This window comes from Struthio camelus, chromosome W (genome assembly GCF_040807025.1).
Source record: "Struthio camelus isolate bStrCam1 chromosome W, bStrCam1.hap1, whole genome shotgun sequence".
Lineage (NCBI taxonomy): Eukaryota > Metazoa > Chordata > Aves > Struthioniformes > Struthionidae > Struthio > Struthio camelus.
In genome coordinates this window covers 57,984,608-58,001,400 of record NC_090981.1, presented here as the reverse complement: position 1 = coordinate 58,001,400, position 16,793 = coordinate 57,984,608, and the positions used below count along the sequence as shown (strand labels likewise).

Genomic DNA, 16,793 nt, shown 5'->3' with positions numbered 1-16,793 from the left:
CTCTTATTCCATAAACTCATGCAGCAAATAACATGACAGAAATCTTAATGGAGCGATCAATAAGGGAGAATTTAAGAATTAAGTCTGTTTAAGGATGCATTGGCCAATAGGAGACTTTCTGTATCTCCAAGCATATACAAAACTTCCCACTGTTAAGAGTTTCTATCAGTTCTATATGATTGCAATCCCTATTGGAATATCAGGATCTTTACTGATGTTACTGTAGGCTATTAGATCTGTGCTTTTTACAAGTGTAGAACTTCTGTTTCTACAGTGCTATAGACATTTGAGACAATGTGTAATATGCCACCAATAACAGAGCATTAGCAGGTATTCTATGAGAAGTAATTAAACCCGAAAGGGAGGATTGATTTTTGACAGAAGAGAGCAGGATCCAAATCCAGAATGAATGGTTTTATATATGAATCTCTCCATATGATCTAAAGCAAGTTATTTAACCTTTTTCTGCCTGGGTTTCCCACCAACACTGTCAACTACTTGCACCTGCTTTCAAGAAGGCTCTGATGGGTATTTGTGTTATAAAGCATGGTGAGGCATCAAACCGAATCAACTTTTGAACTGTTAAGCATTGTTACTAGAAATCATGAGTGTATTTGATCTCCAGGGCCAGATACCAAACTGATGCAGAACAGTGGAAAAACAACTTTTAAACGGACAAGCATCGATCGGCTCATGAATGTCCTTGTGTTAGTGGTAAGTCTGATTAATTTGTCTTCATTTCTTCAGATGTGTTCATCATTTCTGAATGCTCCACCTCTTGTCCTCACAAATGAGGGGCTATCAGAAGTGACTAATGATAAAAAGACGAGTTCTGTAAAAATTTATTAGCATACAGACTTCTGCAATGCCTTGGCCTGCCTATCTTGCAAAGCAAGGCCATTACATTGACAGTGTTACAGACCTTTCTTCTGAGCTTTTCAATTGCTGTGCTTTCTCTCTCTTTCTCTCTCTCTTCACATTTTTTTGTGAGAATCCCTTTGAAGCCTGCAAATTTCTTCTTCTGATAATTTTGTCATTTTCTATTTAAATTAACATTAGCAGTTCTCCCTCTCCTTGCTGATTGCTTGGCATCTTTGGTGGTATCTGCACAGGACTTGGTTATCTCAAGTCTGTTGATGTACGTAATGCTAACTTTTGACTTAACACATTAGGGTAAAATGTTAGCTACGGTCTCATTAACACCCAGAAACTGGTGTTTTCAGCAGCTGGCAAATTTGAGAACACTAATCTTGTGTAGCAGGTACTCTCCACAAATTAGGAGACAAATCTGACTTGAGGTTTAAGCTTGTCAGCAGTTTTAACAAAGAGCAAACATTTCCACCTGGAGATAGTGAATTTTCTACAGAAACCCTCCCAAGACTTTACCACTTGAGCTAAAAGCCACTCAGGCAAGGGACTGTTTTGGTTGCTACTGCCAGTCTTCAAAGACATTCTGACACTGCTTTATTCAATGTTACATGAAGGAAAGCTCCTTAGTTTCAGGGTTTTATTTTCCTTTGGATGCAATTTTGTCATGCTTCTTCATGCATGTTCCACTGCCTTCCCTTTATCTTACAGGAAGAGCTGGCCACTCTTACGGTCACCTCTTCCTACAAGCATTCACTGTTCCCTCTTCTTCCCTCCTGCCCTTGCTCTCCGGGCAAGCTGGGGCCAGGATTCATCCCCCTGGTGCTGGAGCAGGCCCTGGGGAGAAAAGATCTGGAAGCCTCCCCCAGCAGCCTGTCCATTACAGCCTAGCGCAAAGCCCTGTGACCGGCTGTCCTGAGCTCTGCCTTCCCTCGGAGGCTTTGTGCCTCTTCAGCATGGGGGCTTATAACACATATATCTCCAAGCTTCCTCATCTCGCCATCCTTGGCACTTTATCCCAGGCCCTGCCCTCCTGTTTTTGTTTTTATTTTAGAATTGCAAAAACTCTTTAGCTGTGCTCAGAGATAGGAGAAGTTAGTGGACAGCCGTGCCACTGCCAGAACACAGGCTGTATGTAGTGTGCTGTGAGTCTGAAAATTATACCAAAGCGGCACCAGTGACACTGGCTCCCAGAGCTGTTACAGTGCCCTCCTGAACCATGTGCATGTGTGTATTTGCTATAAAGCAATGCCACTGCACAGAGAGCAACTCCAGGGTCATCTTCAAGCACCCTTGAGTCCTTACTCAGTGTGCAGTAAGGACGCTCACTCCCTTGACTTTAGCAACATTATGCCAGTCTATGCTGATGTTTTCCTCCGTGTGTTGTCTCCTCAGACTTAGGGGGGGACACAGAAAAGAAGGTCTGTGCAGCATGAGTGCCTAATATTCAGAATTTTGCAGATGTTTGAAAAACTTCACATTTTCTTAGGTGTCCTGTTGTGATGTAGTTGGGAAGGAGGAAGGGATGCAGGGTCCAGCTATATTGGATCCCTAGTGCAAGGAAACAGAGCAGAGAAAAAGTGAGTAGGGAACTATGGATTTAACGCTTGATTAGGGTTTGCCTACTCTTCTTTCACAAGTTAAGGGTCCCACCCAGAGTCTTCAGACTGTTTGGCCTCTCTTTGTAAACATGAACAAGATCAATTTAGCTCCTGGCTCTGTTTTAAAAAACTGAGCAAGTTGCAGATGATTGCATCAGCCTCTGCCTCGGTTCTTGGACATTGATTGAGCCAAGCGTGTGTTTTTCTCTCTCATGCATTTTTAAGGCACTTAACATTTTGGCATCCAAGTACAGTTCTGTTCTACTCTAACCACCTGGTTCTTCATACACCAAAGGGAATGTGGCATGAGGTCCTTTCAGCTCACTCTATGGTCAAAGTTTACAAAGCGTGGTCATAAAAAGAGGCATTGTGTTGCAGTCTTGAGTTTGGAAACACAAAGCAGCTATAGCTTGCTATAAATAGCTCATTTTAAGTGAAATGAAACTTGTTCCATGTGAACACAAGCAAAGCTATTTTGTGTTTAATTGTCCGTGAAACTTACAAAACAGTGTTTAAGCAGGGCATTCAAATAGAGTCCTGGTTAAATGTAGCCCTTGTGTATCTCAACAAGAGTTAATCAATCAGGAATAAACCTTTCCATATGGAAACCGTAGTTTTCTTTTTCATGTTTGGGAGTGTTTGGCAGCATAGGACTGAAATCAGAGGGAGAGGAACACAGTATTTCTCAGAGATCTCAGAAAGAAGTGAATGTTCCTCGGCTGAGGACACACCCACCAGCACCACGAATGCGTTTTGCTCTGAGGCTTGCTTTTTCTGCAGGCTTGGATAAGCACATTTTCAGAGAAATGGAGCTGTCACTGTCAGCTCTAAATGCCTTATTGCTTCAAATCCCAAAACAGAACTCCAAAGTGCCAATAAAGAAACTGAAGCAGTCATAGTCTGACATGAAATGTCTGTCAAAAGTCATCTTCTCTTTATAAAAAAAACAACTGCTCAGTCCTTCAGAGGATACATCATGGGCACTGCATGGTCTAGTCCCAAAGAGAGAGGATGTTCACGGTGGGAAGCCCCATGAGCAGGTCATGTGCAGGTCTGCGATCTGGTTTATTCACATCCTTCTCTTACAGAGGCTGTGGTAATGAGTACAACACCCTGTACACAGTTGTTTCTCCTTATGGAAATTAATCTCTGGGGCTGCTGTTGGGTCAACAGCTCAGTCTTTCGCATGCGTCTCAAAGTGAAGTGTGTTAGCAATCCTTGTATAAGCGTAAGTGTTATACACAAATCCAACCTTGTACGGATGAGAGCAGATATACAAAATGTACATAAAGCAAAGCGTATATAAGGCAGTATATAAGTGCAGTAGTTGGGTCCGGGGACAGGAGCTGCTGTGATATGGGAAACTTCAGCTGCTGTCTGCCCCATGTTTATTTCTGTTGCTAAATCATACTTGTTTCCACACTGAATTTCCTATGTAGAAGATGATATACTACAAACTGACAATTTTTAACCTGTGCGACCTCAACCAGGAATCTTTCAGGGTATAATGATAAAAAAGCCAGCTGGCTCTTCTAATTAATTCCTTTTACAAGAGACTATGTCTCCAGAGGCAAGTAATATCTTTCATTTATTTCTAGAAAAATGGACAAGCTTGTCTGTTTTCTCCATCTATGTCCATTACCCATCCCCAGGTCATGCCTCTATTATATCCTTAGATCATCATGACCGTAGCAGTGCAACTTGTAGTCTGTTTTTAGTGCCAGTCACAGAGGTTGAAAAGCACCACACTGCATTCCTTGCTAGTTGTCTCTGTTTCACAAGTGGAGAAACTTGATGGACTTGCTGGAATTCAGTAGATAAGCTACTACTGGTGTGGAAATAAACTGGTCTCCTGAGAATGAGCCCAGCACATTTACTTAGTGCAGTCCTTCTTTAGCGTCTTCTTGATATTAATCTTAATTTGGTAGGGTATGCGCTTTCAACGAAGCAATTCAAATCTCTCTCTAAAGGTATCCTTCCTCCCCTCATAGTTTACCTCAGCAACATAAATATCAGCTTTATGAACAAAAGTTTCTCTGTTTGTACCTCAATTATTTTTTAAAAAGTTGTGTGGTAATATGACTGTTACTGGCTGGCCTTATACGTAATGGCCCAGTTTACCGGTATTTCCTCCTTAATAGCCATAGTTGCAAGAAATGATGCTTAGTCCCCTATTGTGCTGCTGGTTGATTCTGTATCTTCATGTTTTTATTAGGATGTTGGTCATGCTAAGTCAAATATTTGGAAAAGTCCAAATGTTCCATATCAACAGAATTGCTTTTATCACCCTTTCTCCAGGAACGATGTCAAGCTAACTTCAGTTTATCTTTCCCATGGTCACCATTTCTACCTTTCAAATACTGGAATTGTGTTGGCAGATTTTCAGGATAGTGGAGCTTCCCCAGCTTTTCAAGCATTGTTAAAAATTAACTCTACTAGTTAAGAGAATTTCTCAGCCAGTTCCTTTAAACTGTTATATTTGAATTACCTGGACCTATTTTGACAATGCTAATTATTAGCAGATAGAGCTACGTACTGTTCCTTGTTACAGATGGTAAACTGTCTTTTCCATCTGCTACATCATATGGGATAGATACATCCTTCTGCTTCATTTAAAATGAAGAAAAGTCATTGAACATGACTGCCTTTCCCACATCTCTATTTATGAGTTTACCATTTTCTTTTCTTGATATTTTATAGGACTATTAGTTATTTATAGCTCAATGATTCCTTACTGCTCATATTAATTTTTCTTAATTACCCCTCTTTCCTTTCTTTTTATATTCATTTCCAAATTATTGTGTTGCTATGTTCTTTTAATCAAGTGCTTTATGACCTATGTAATGTTTTTATGCCTATGGAATGGTGTTCCTGAGCAATTCCCAGTTTTTACTAAGGTGTTCCACTTTGAAATTCTGTTCTTGCTGTGCCACTGGTTGCTTTAGGCTTCAGTAAATAAGCTTCTTTCAAGTCTAAGGATACACATCACTGGTTAGTGCTGCTCTCTGTTTGCTCAAAGGAAATGTAATCAGATTGTGATGGCAGGTACCAAGGCAACCATTAGTTCTGAGTCAGTGATTAACTCTCCTTTGACCATCAGAATAGTATCCAGTACTCAGTTCCAACTTGTTGAGTACAGGACTTGCTGTATTAAAAATTATCCTTAGTATTTTTTCAGAAACTGTAAGGAAAACTTTGTTCTTAGCCCATGATACATCCAGCAAATGGCCAGATAAGGTGCTTTGTGAGATTTCTGTTCCCAAGTGTGCAGGCAGATGTTTGAGGAGCAGCAGCTCAGCTTACATCTAGTGAGGTTTGACGTTCTGTAGCCAGCTGCCCATGAGGTCCTCATTTTAGGTCCCTGCTTAGAACCTAAATTCCCAGGTGTTTGATGTCTTGTGATTCCAAATCACCAAAGAGACTGTACGGTGTAATTTTGTCTTTGAATTTAATTGCCATGCTTTTGCTCTTTTTCCTCCTTCACCACTAGGAACCATTTCCATGTGATTCAGGCTGTCTAACCCAATCTGATTAGGGTCTTTTGATTAACCTGTACATAATAAATTCCACGTTTCTAAAATCCAATATCTTTGTTGTTTTTGCAGATCTTTGCGTTTTTAGCACTGATGTGTCTTATCCTAGCCATTGGAAATGGCATCTGGGAGTACGATAAGGGCTACTACTTCCAGGTCTATCTGCCCTGGGCAGAGGATGTCAGTTCTGCCTCCTACTCTGGCTTCCTCATGTTCTGGTCGTACGTGATCATTCTAAACACGGTGGTCCCAATTTCGCTCTATGTCAGGTATGTGCCTGAACCTCATTTCATGTTTCATCTTAGGTGAGCTTTGACTTTTGCTTTAGTTGGGAGCAGCGCTTTTCCCAGTACATGAATGAATTACATTGTGGGTATGACACACAGCCCAGGCCAGCTCTGAGTGCCAGTGCCACCTAGTGAGGACCCCTAATAGCCACTGCTTTCTTTGTGGGTCTTGACTAGTCAGAATAAGCCCCATGCGGTTTTAAAGAACAGAGGGTTAACCTTTTTTTCTTCTCCTTAATTCCCTCCTTGATTTGTCAGGATCTAAAATCGCATTGTTGGATAACTCCACACCACAGCGATGCTGTCCTTTCTGCTGCCTTGGGAGGGCTCTGCCAGGGCTGGAGCTGGGATACCAGTGAGGTCGTCGAGAGGGGAGGATGACTTTGCAGTTGAAGGGGAAGTTTTCATTTAGGATACTATGGGAGTGAGAGTGGAAACCTGCTACTGGTAGCACATTGCTCTTCCATGGTTACACTGTCCACCAAAGAAAGTGAATGTCACATTCTCCAATGTGACTGTAGGGCTCATGTGAGGACTGAATTGCCAAATAGGTATGTTTAACCAGCCTGACGACCTGTTGGGCTTGGCACAGTATGAACAGAGAGAATGTCATCATTTGTCTAGAGGTCATAGTGCTGTGTTGGTTCCTGCAGATAGGCAGGCAGGTGTAAAGGGGAGGCAACACGCCTGTCATGCTTTGGAAACCCTTAGGCTGGGGTGCAGACTGACTTGGCCTGTGCAATTTATTGTTTGAATCTAACTCTTCATGGAGCTTTGCTACTGCCTCTAGAGTGAATCCTTAGTGTATAATTTGTACAGACCATTTATGTAAAGTTTGTGATGTCAGACCTCAAAGGACAACTCTTAGCTCCTGGTGCTGCCCTTTCAGCAATGGTGCCAAGAGAGGCGAAGAGTTGTGAGTTTGGAAGTTGCATTCTGAGACTCTCTTCTGTGTTAGGAAATATGAATAATTCATTCCATTCCTGTCTAGTGTTTCACACCAACAACAAAATGGAAATTCATGTTGCCTGTGTGCTGGTACAGCTCCATGATTATATTAAATTACACAATGACTCACTTGTTCTGGAAGTCTGGGCTGTTTCAACCATGGCTGTTCTCAAACCCGGGCATCGCAGCTCAGCCCAGCCCAGCATCCGACTGAAAATGTGCTCAGTCTGACCACCATTCCCTAAACTGAACCAAATGAAACACACTGCTGCTGCCATCTCGCTCTTTGGTCCAGGGACATGGCCTACCCACAGCCTATTTGGTGTGCAGTGCTGCCGCTCATTCACAGCAGGATTAAAGAAGGTTTGAAGGAGTCTGGGTGAGGGTGACTTCTTGCTGCTTTTTAACTCAGTGTCCAGCCTAAGGCTTTCTATGACAGAAGGGTGGCCCTGACAGAAGCAAATACAGACTGAAAGAAAGCATCAGATGTTTAAAGTTTCTTAAATACTTCTGAAACTTTTCAAATGTATTTTTAAGAAGTTGTTTTATAAATAAAAGAAAGGAATTTACCACAAACCTAAACAATTTTTCCAATGGTACTTGCTTCAGCAGTGCTTAATATACACTCTTTAAGACACTCATGTCTTTCAGACTTTAGGGACCACCTGGTGAGTACTCCCTGTCATTACTTTCAAAGTTGTCTTCTAAATGCAATTACTAGCAGTCGTGCTTAAGATAAAGATCTTGTCTCTTAAACTAATGAATATTTCATCACCTTCTTTTCCTGTTTCACCAGTGTAGAGATTATACGTTTGGGCAACAGCTTCTACATTGACTGGGACCGTAAAATGTATTACCCAGTGAATGACACACCGGCTCAGGCCCGTACCACCACACTTAATGAAGAGCTGGGGCAAATCAAGTACATCTTCTCAGACAAAACAGGAACTCTCACTCAGAACATCATGTGTTTCAACAAGTGCTCCATCAATGGCAAATCCTATGGTACGATATCAGTTTGTCTTATTTTCTGGGTCTGCCTCTTAGTCCACAGAGACTAAAATGATATCTAGAAGAGACAATCTTGTAAGGAGTGGAACAGACTTAAATGCTATTATGTGAGAATTACTGCTCTGAAGTGATGGGTGGTTACTGATGCCATCAGGCCTGGAATAGGCACTGATATGCTTATGCCAAGATGCTCGATCTGTCTGTCTGGGTGTTCCCTCATCGGCAGGGGAAAGTATCCTGTACCCTCCAGTCCTTCTGACCATGGAAGTTTGTTTGACTCGTGTGTTATGGTCAAAGGAACAGATTTGGTTTATCATCCTAATCTAGCTGCAGTGATCAAGTGCAAGGCTACCCATCAGATATTCCTGGACAGTCTTGATTACATTATTTGCATATCTTAATATCATTTTTCTGAACCTTGATTCTCCTTTTGCTCTTGTACCTCCCTTTTTCTGGCCTAGTATCCTCCTAAGTAAAGAACCTGCCCCTAATTACTTTTTCCCTATTGGTCCCAATTTTGCTACATCTGTACCCAGCGTTTGTTTTTTCTGATATTGCTACCTAGGTGATCTCAGGCTTATATGGTATTATTGATATGGTACTGTTAACCTTGCCAGACTATTCTCCCCAAAAGGCCCCCAGTATTTCCCTCCAACTATTTGTGACATTCAGCTGTTTCTCACATAACTCCCTCTTAGCCACTTGTGAAATCAGCCATCCATCACGGCTCTATCTGTAACTTTTGTCAGCTTCTCACACAGTTACCTCTTGAATTTAGCAATTTCTCATGTCATGAGCAGTGGTTTTCCACATCCTGTTCAGGTAGGTTAACCTTAGGCCAAGGCCTACTCAATGGCCTAGCCATTTATCTGCAGCCATAACTATTACTTCACCTACTAGAAGAGAGAAAAGGTTGTCAGGAGTTGGAAAAAAATGGGAAACAAAAGTTGTTGGCTCTGTTTGATCCGAACAGTCATTGGCTTAACAAGCTCATTCATTGTCTGGTCCAGAGCAGTTTTCTCCATACGCCTCAGGAGGTGCCAAGGATTCACAAATTGTCTAGTTGATTAGCATCATTATACTCCCCCAGAGAAATTAGTCACAGCTTATTTGTAGATTGATGCTTGTTGTGCCTGTGTCAGACCTGCTGATGGAATAGTGTGCCAGAAGACTTGTCTTTTTTTCTCAGTGCTATTAGTTGGTCCAATTAAAGAGGTTATTTCTTCCTATAAATTTTGCTTTGCTTATATCTCTAGACCATTGTATCTACAATAGCGCTACTATGCTAGCTAGCATTAGTACTGCTAATCAGAGTTTGAGAAATATTCAGTCTGGTTATTCAGGTCTTGTAATAGACTTTTCCAAAGTGGATGTCACCTCAGAACATAGACATAGGATGTAGGTTCAAGAAATGAGTGGGAAAGATGCAAAAATAAAGCAGACGACTGTCTATTCGCTATTGTTTTCTAAAAGCTCAGCTTCCTCCTTGGAACATGCTTCTTTGGATTGCCTGCTCAGGCGTGTTTGGGAAAGCCATACCAGGAAGGATGAATCGGTTCTCCTGCTTGGGAAGGTACTCTGGAGGCTTAGACTTCCCATTGAAAAGGAGGTGTCTAAATGTCTCTTGGCTACAATTCCCGGGAGATAAACTCACGTGCAGTGGAGATGAGATTCTGGATTTTGTCGCGGACTAACAAAGGGACAGATTGATATGAATCATCGGTCCTCAGCCTTCCCGTCAACATATGTGTGATTATTGAAACTCTTTAACTTGATCCTAGCTTTAAAACTTTAACTAGTTTCTGTGGTAGAGAGGCTCAGAGACTGCACCTAGCTGGAGTTTGTGGCTATAACCCCAGCCTCTCTTGCTTTCAGGTGATGTGTATGACCTGGCTGGCCAAAGGATAGAAATAAATGAGGTAAGTGCTCAAGTGCTAACCGGGCAGGCTCTGTACTTTCCGCATAGGTGCCAGTGGACTCTTGGTATATTCCACCGAGGCACAGTTCATGCTCATGATCCTCTTGATCCTGACAACAGGGAGGTCGGTTCTGACGGGCCTCAGAGGATTTTCAGAATTGCATTCCCCTTCAGCACGCCTGGTTTACACCTGCACGGAGGGCATTCTGAGTGCCTGCTGTTCCCTCAGCTTCACATGGCATCCTACTGCATGCCCAGCTCCTCTGAACACTTGGCCATTGCTGTTTGTCGGAAACCTGGACGTTAGTGAATTTTATTATCCTTGGCAGTGAATTAAAGCTTTTGCTGGGAATCAGTGAGTTCAACTTGTATCTGTAAGAAGGTCACTGTCAAATTCTCCTAATGTCTGGACATTGGAAGGTGTGGAAATGAGTGACCTTCCCATTTCTATCTAGCCTCTGCCTCTGCTTGCTGGCACAAACCTGACTGTCTGGGATTTTAATGCCTAAAATGTTTGAAAACTGTATGTAGTAATTCAGGTAACAAATGGCAAGACGATGATCAAAATGCTACTCCTCATTCCAGTGATTCATTTCCAAGCTCTTTAAAACTTAAATTATCCATTGAAATTGTCTATTTGTACTGAGTGCTGTGCCTACAGACTGCCCTCACTCAGGCAACAAAATGAGAAGGGCTGACTTGCTTAGGGAGGGAGAGATGCTGATTTGCTGCCAACCAGCTGCCCAGCAGCTTCTCCTGCCCCTGCTACCCCAGAGAGCACAATCCTGCAGGTCAAAGGGCTGCTTCTCACACATCTGTGGTGTTGCAGTGTCCAGAGCTTGTTGTGCAGGCTAGTGGGGGAGCAGAGGGACTGCGCTCTTTTGGTAAGTGTTAAATGTCAGCTTACACAGGTCAAAAGCATGACTTCCCATCCTGGAAACTCTGAGCTCTCCAGGGATGAGGAGGGAGTCTGAATGGTCCCGGGCAGGCTCAGCGGTGCATTCCTCCATGACACATCATACTTTGAGCTTCTGGCTGTTTCTCAATATGTTCCACTCTGTTTGGAGTGGAGGCAAAAAGGGCAGCGCCTGTGGAGCTGAACCTTTACATCATTTTTTTGCCATCCTTTTTCATATCAGGTTTTTTTTCTCTTTCTGTGGGAGAATAGGGTGGGGAATACAGCCTTTTGAATTGTTTTAAATTGGGCCTCCACATTCACCTTTTGCTGACAGCCATCGAAATCAGGAGCATAATGGCTCCAAACAGGCATGTGTTGTGAAGGCAGGCATTTCTGCACTACAGAAATCCTTTAGCAGGCACCTCATAGGAGCATTTACTTAGTACAGGAGGCATCTTTAGCTAAAGAGGTCATCAGTTGGAGCGCTGCTTTGAAAGGCACCTCAAGTGCCTGTCCTATTCTGTGATTCAGTGGCTTACACAGCCTCCCATTTATTTAGATTCATCAGCCTTTCTTGTCAATAGCCCTATAGGAGAGGGATTTTTTGTAAAAGTAACAAAGAGAGGGGGCTATGGTGGGCAGTCACTGGTGTACAGACATAGGAGTGCTTTACAGATAATGCTGAACCATATTTTTGCAGAACACAGAGAAGGTTGATTTCTCATACAACCAGTTAGCCGACCCAAAGTTTGCCTTCTATGACCACAGCCTGGTTGAAGCTGTGAAGCTGAGTGATGTCCCAACGCATAGGTTCTTCCGGCTGCTCTCACTCTGTCACACAGTAATGCCAGAAGAGAAGAAGGAAGGTGAGGACTCTTGAAGGCACCGGTCTGAGTGGCTAATGTCCACCCTGCATCACAGTATGTCTTTTCTTCACAGAAGCTGTAACTGGTCCTTTTGACTCCCTGGTGATTTTCTGTAGTATATGGCTACATGCAAATCTGTGTCTTTGGAGATTCTGCATGCGAAGACCAGTGCCACCACTCCCCATGTGTTCCCATGGTGGAAATGACACTAGTGCAACCACCACATCTCTGAAATTTGGAAATTTCAGGTGCCAAAGCATCCCCAAGAAGATGGGTAGATGGCTTGCCTCACTCTGCCTCTGCTCTGCACCAACTCCTATAAAGAGTAGAGCATATGGCACCTATCTACTGGAGACTCATTAGCTCTCCTCATCCAGTGTTCCTGCAAGTATGGGCCTGTTAGGATGAAGTTCCATCTTTCCTGGTGCTTTAAGGGCTAGAATTGTTAATACGTGCAAGATGAAAGTATTGATGAGAAAAACACATACAGATGTAACTAGAAGTCCTTAAACCCAAGGAAGTTGGCCTCCCAGTGAGATCTTTTGGACTCCAAAGAGAGTGATAAAGGCCCCAAAAAGAGGCTAGGATCTCTTGCACTGGCCTAGAGGATAGAGTGGATGGAACTAGATGGAGAGATGTGATCACAAGGTGCTTTTTAGTGCTAGGTCTTTGCAGATAGCTAGAAGAGCAGATGGCTAACTGCTATGTAAAGTCTTTGATCCTGTATTTGTTTAGCCTCAGGAGCAAGATAGAAGTGATATTACTTGTCTTTCTTGCATGTCAGGTAACTTGGTGTATCAGGCCCAATCTCCTGATGAGGGAGCCCTCGTCACTGCTGCCAGAAACTTTGGATTTGTTTTTCGGGCTCGCACACCGGAGACCATCACTGTTGTGGAAATGGGAGAAACAAAAATCTACAAGCTGCTGGCTATTCTTGATTTCAACAATGTGCGCAAGCGAATGTCTGTTATTGGTATGTCCTCCTCGCTCCCTTCTTTCTTTCCTGACTTCTTATGCTCTCAAGTTTGCCCTCATTCTGCTTAGATGCCTTTCCCACGGACAGCTCCTTTGTATCACTTTCTGAATACTATTTACTTCTCAGTGCTTGCGATGGGCATCCTCAACCATTCACTAACACAGCAACAGTGCTAGATAAAGATCTAATCTGTGTAGGTGGGAGGACATCTTCACAGCTGGACCACAGTGATGGAGCAGCTTCCTGAAGACACTAGGCTTTCTACACATTTCATCTCCTTCATAACAAAGCAGGATCCTACTTCCTTCCGGTCAGCTTCAAAATTATCAGCAAAAGCTGAGGAAGTGGGAAAGGAGAAAGCAAAGACAAGAAATCCAATTTCCCACAGGGGAAATGGTGAAACAATTCAAGAAACCTAGTGTAGCCTTTATTAATCCTGCAGTGTCCTCAGATACTTTAGGGACTGGGATGGCATAACTGCAACAAGAGAGTGGCAGCACCTCTTTTGGCAGCAGGACTGTTCTCTAGCAGCAGACTGTTTTTGTCTTTTGAACATACATGTCCTCCTTGAGGTGCTGTTTGTAGGCACCACATAGTCTAACAGAGCATCTGTTCAGACCAGTGTAGTCTGGGAACTGTCTTCTGTGCCACTGCCACTGAAGTTGAGAGTAGTTACATTATCTTCTGTTCTAAGCAAAGCGCATCTCAATTCCTGGCAATTTGCCAACACATGGCAGAGTATGGATGTCTTTAAAAACCTTTATTTGTTTAGAATGCAAGTGCTATGAACGCTGAGTGTCCGGTATTTGTAGAACTATTATTCCTCTTCCTTGTAGTGCGGAGTCCAGAAGGTGACTTGACTTTGTACTGCAAGGGGGCTGACACCATTCTTTATGACCTGCTTCATTCATCCTGTGAGTCTCTCAAAGAAGAGACAACAGAACACCTGAATGTAAGTGCTTCCTTCTGCACAACAGCTCTGCATTTGATGGTTGCCTTTTGTCCATGTATTCAAACCTTTCTCATGCCTTCCTCTGGACTAGAAATGCAATTTGTATTGAGATGAAGAGCAGATCTCAAAAGCAATGCCCAAACATCAAGTATTTTATTATTTTTCATGGGGAATGAAGGAGGAAATTAATTTATAAAGTCTCTGGTGTCAAATCAGTTGCCTAAGTATATGCATCAGGTGCCATTTGAAGTGCTCTAGCATATTCCATATATCTGCACATAGCTGGCAAATGCAATGCAGGACATTTAAAAGACCTGTGTGTCTTTGGAATAGGAGCTGGAGACCAAGATAGGATAATTGGGGCATCGGAAATGGCACTGCACATCTGTGTTTTGGTAACTAAATTGCACCTAAGTCTGCTGTTACTGTACAATGCATGCACCCAGTACATTCAAACATGCCTTGGATTGGAATAACTCAGGCAATGAGTAAAGGGCCACTGAGCCTTTCTCCTTCTTGAATACAATCTAGATCTGCAGTGATTGTGATCTGAGAGGCCTCAGTCAAAAAGGACTACACAGGCACTGGGGCATACGCTGGCTCCCTCCCTCCCCCTCCAGATCATATAGGGGTATATTGACTGGGCAGCTTGGAAAATGTGGCATTCAAACTTGTGGGTTTCTATATTGTTGATGGTGTATGCTGTGAGGTGATTACTCACACAGGTGGATGTTTTGCCCAGTGTTTACTCCCTTGTGATACCAGATTCTGCTGGTACAGTGCAGAGCACAAGGTAACAGAAAACCTTGCTAGAGAGGTTGCAATGGCACAGACATCTCTGCTCACTGCCCTGAGGGAGCCAGGGAATGTTGCCAGTGAAGGAAGGGCCAGAGCACCGGGAGATGGGCTGTCAGTAAGGTCAGTTCCTTATGCAACTTTACTTCAAGCCTGTTCTTTCAGAATCCACAAGGAGAGAGAAATTGTATGTCCTGTTACGGGAAGGAAGCCTTCAGTTTGCAGAAAGGGTTCTCTGTTATCTTCCAAACACTGAGATGCATATCTCCAGCTAAGCATATGCAGAAAGGGCACTTACAAGGACTTGCTGAGATGCCATGACTGATGGTGCTCACACTAAGCAAACAGTTGGACCAGCATTTGCACCTATAAAAATGTTGAGCACTGCTGAATTTCAATTTAAAGCTGAGCTCAGTGTGTTTTATTTAGGTCTCATTATTCTGAATCTCATGTTGAGAAATATCAATGAGGGAAACAAGTGCCTCGTTAACGTAAAGCTTTAGAATGAAAACACAGGAAAGCCCTTTTGAATTTGTTTTCTGTAAGGGCAGTGGCTGGCAATCATAAAGTGATGTGGAACTAGCTGTTAAAAAATACCCCTAGGTTTGTGGTCTAAGGTGTGATTTCTCACCTTTCCTTTGCAGACTTTAGGTAAGAAGTTTGAAAGAAAATGGTTATTTGTAAAGAGGGTTCTTTGTAAACCCGAGTGAGGAGACTATTCTTCTTTGACCTCTTCTGCCTCACCACTGTCTCACAGGAGTTTGCTGGTGAAGGTTTGAGGACGCTCGTTGTGGCCTATAAAAACTTGGACGAAGAATACTTTGAGGACTGGATCAGGCGTCAACATGTAGCAAGCACTGCCTTGGAAGGAAGGGAAGATAAATTGTCGGAGTTGTATGAAGAGATTGAAAAAGATTTAATGGTTGGTATTTCATGGAATCTGGGCCAAGCTCTGGGGGAGGTGGCAAGGATAGCGGTTTGTCAATAAACAGCTCAGTATGGCTTCAGTAAACATTGTTCTGCAAACAGCTCAGTGCGTTGTGAGCCTGGAGTGGTTTGGAACAAGGCAGTCCTGGGTTTTCACTGGCACCTCTGTGAGAAGCCAGTAACTGGGGTGTCAACCATCAGTGCATGGGAACAGTTTTATTTTAACTCACAAGGGTGTCAGAGTAGCTTTCTTGTGATGAAGCAGCATACCAGAGCTTAAGGGAGATGACAGAGACACAAATATTTCATAGCTATCCCTTGTACATGCAAATGGCTGATGTATTTATTCTTCTGTCTTTGAAATAGCAGGCAGTGAATAGTCCCCAGGTTCCCCTCCATTTCAAGGAGTGTCATCTTTGTTCTTGCAGCCCTGGGCAAGATGGAGGATGATGTCCATGAAGTTGTTTGTGTCGGTTTGAAATAGGGCTCAACTGTGATCTTCAAGTCATTCTTTTCTCCATGAGTATTACTACAGCTTTTTGAACACTCCAGGGTTTGCCTGTGTTTTAGAGCCATGAATAATGAATGAAAAGGATGAGATGTGTGGGATCTGAGGGGAAGCAATTCAGCTTTTGCACGTGCAGCAGTGCTCTCCTGAAATCTTGGAAACCCTGGGAGCTGTATGGTTGCTCCTTCCATTAGCTGTATGTTCAGGATGCCAACAGGGCCAGCAAAGAAGTAGGTGCGAGCCTAGAAGCTGCTGACCTTTGGAGGCAAGTGTAAATTGCATAGTACAGGGGGAAGACTGCTGCCCTCCTGGGTCTCAGTACAGCAGTGGAAAGTGCTAATTGTCTAGTCCAGAGAATACATCACACAAATGCCTTGTGGAATGTGTGCAAAGGAGGAAAGGCATGCAGGTTTAGGAGGCTAAGGAGCCAGCTGCTTTGCAGGAAAGGACTATGAAGCTCATGGCCTGAGTAGAGAAGAGGTCATGGGCTTGCAGGAGGAAGAAGTGTTGTTCAGAAAGTGATTACACCAGACCTTCTCTGTACCCTGTGCAAGAATGGCTTTACTTTCAGAAGGTGCCACAGGGAGGGACAGAAGGTGGATGTAGGAAAGCCTGGCTTGTGAAAGAGAATGGATTTGAAGGACAATGTCAGGAAGGAAGTAGATGAGTCTTGTGTTGGTGTAGAGGAATGTCAAGCATCAGTCTG

At 43.2% G+C, this 16,793-nt stretch overlaps 1 protein-coding gene across 3 annotated transcripts in view; it reads left to right on the top strand.

The window, feature by feature from the left end:
• LOC138060883 (phospholipid-transporting ATPase ID-like) overlaps positions 1-16,793 on the top strand; it is an 88,855-nt gene that overhangs the window by 53,384 nt on the left and 18,678 nt on the right. For all 3 annotated transcript variants that reach the window (XM_068924964.1, XM_068924967.1, XM_068924966.1), the window contains exons 11-18: positions 626-714; positions 6,074-6,270; positions 8,033-8,241; positions 10,123-10,166; positions 11,764-11,929; positions 12,714-12,902; positions 13,742-13,857; positions 15,410-15,574. In XM_068924964.1, coding sequence (XP_068781065.1) covers positions 626-714; positions 6,074-6,270; positions 8,033-8,241; positions 10,123-10,166; positions 11,764-11,929; positions 12,714-12,902; positions 13,742-13,857; positions 15,410-15,574 — 1,175 coding nt within the window. The remainder of the gene's footprint in view (positions 1-625; positions 715-6,073; positions 6,271-8,032; positions 8,242-10,122; positions 10,167-11,763; positions 11,930-12,713; positions 12,903-13,741; positions 13,858-15,409; positions 15,575-16,793) is intronic.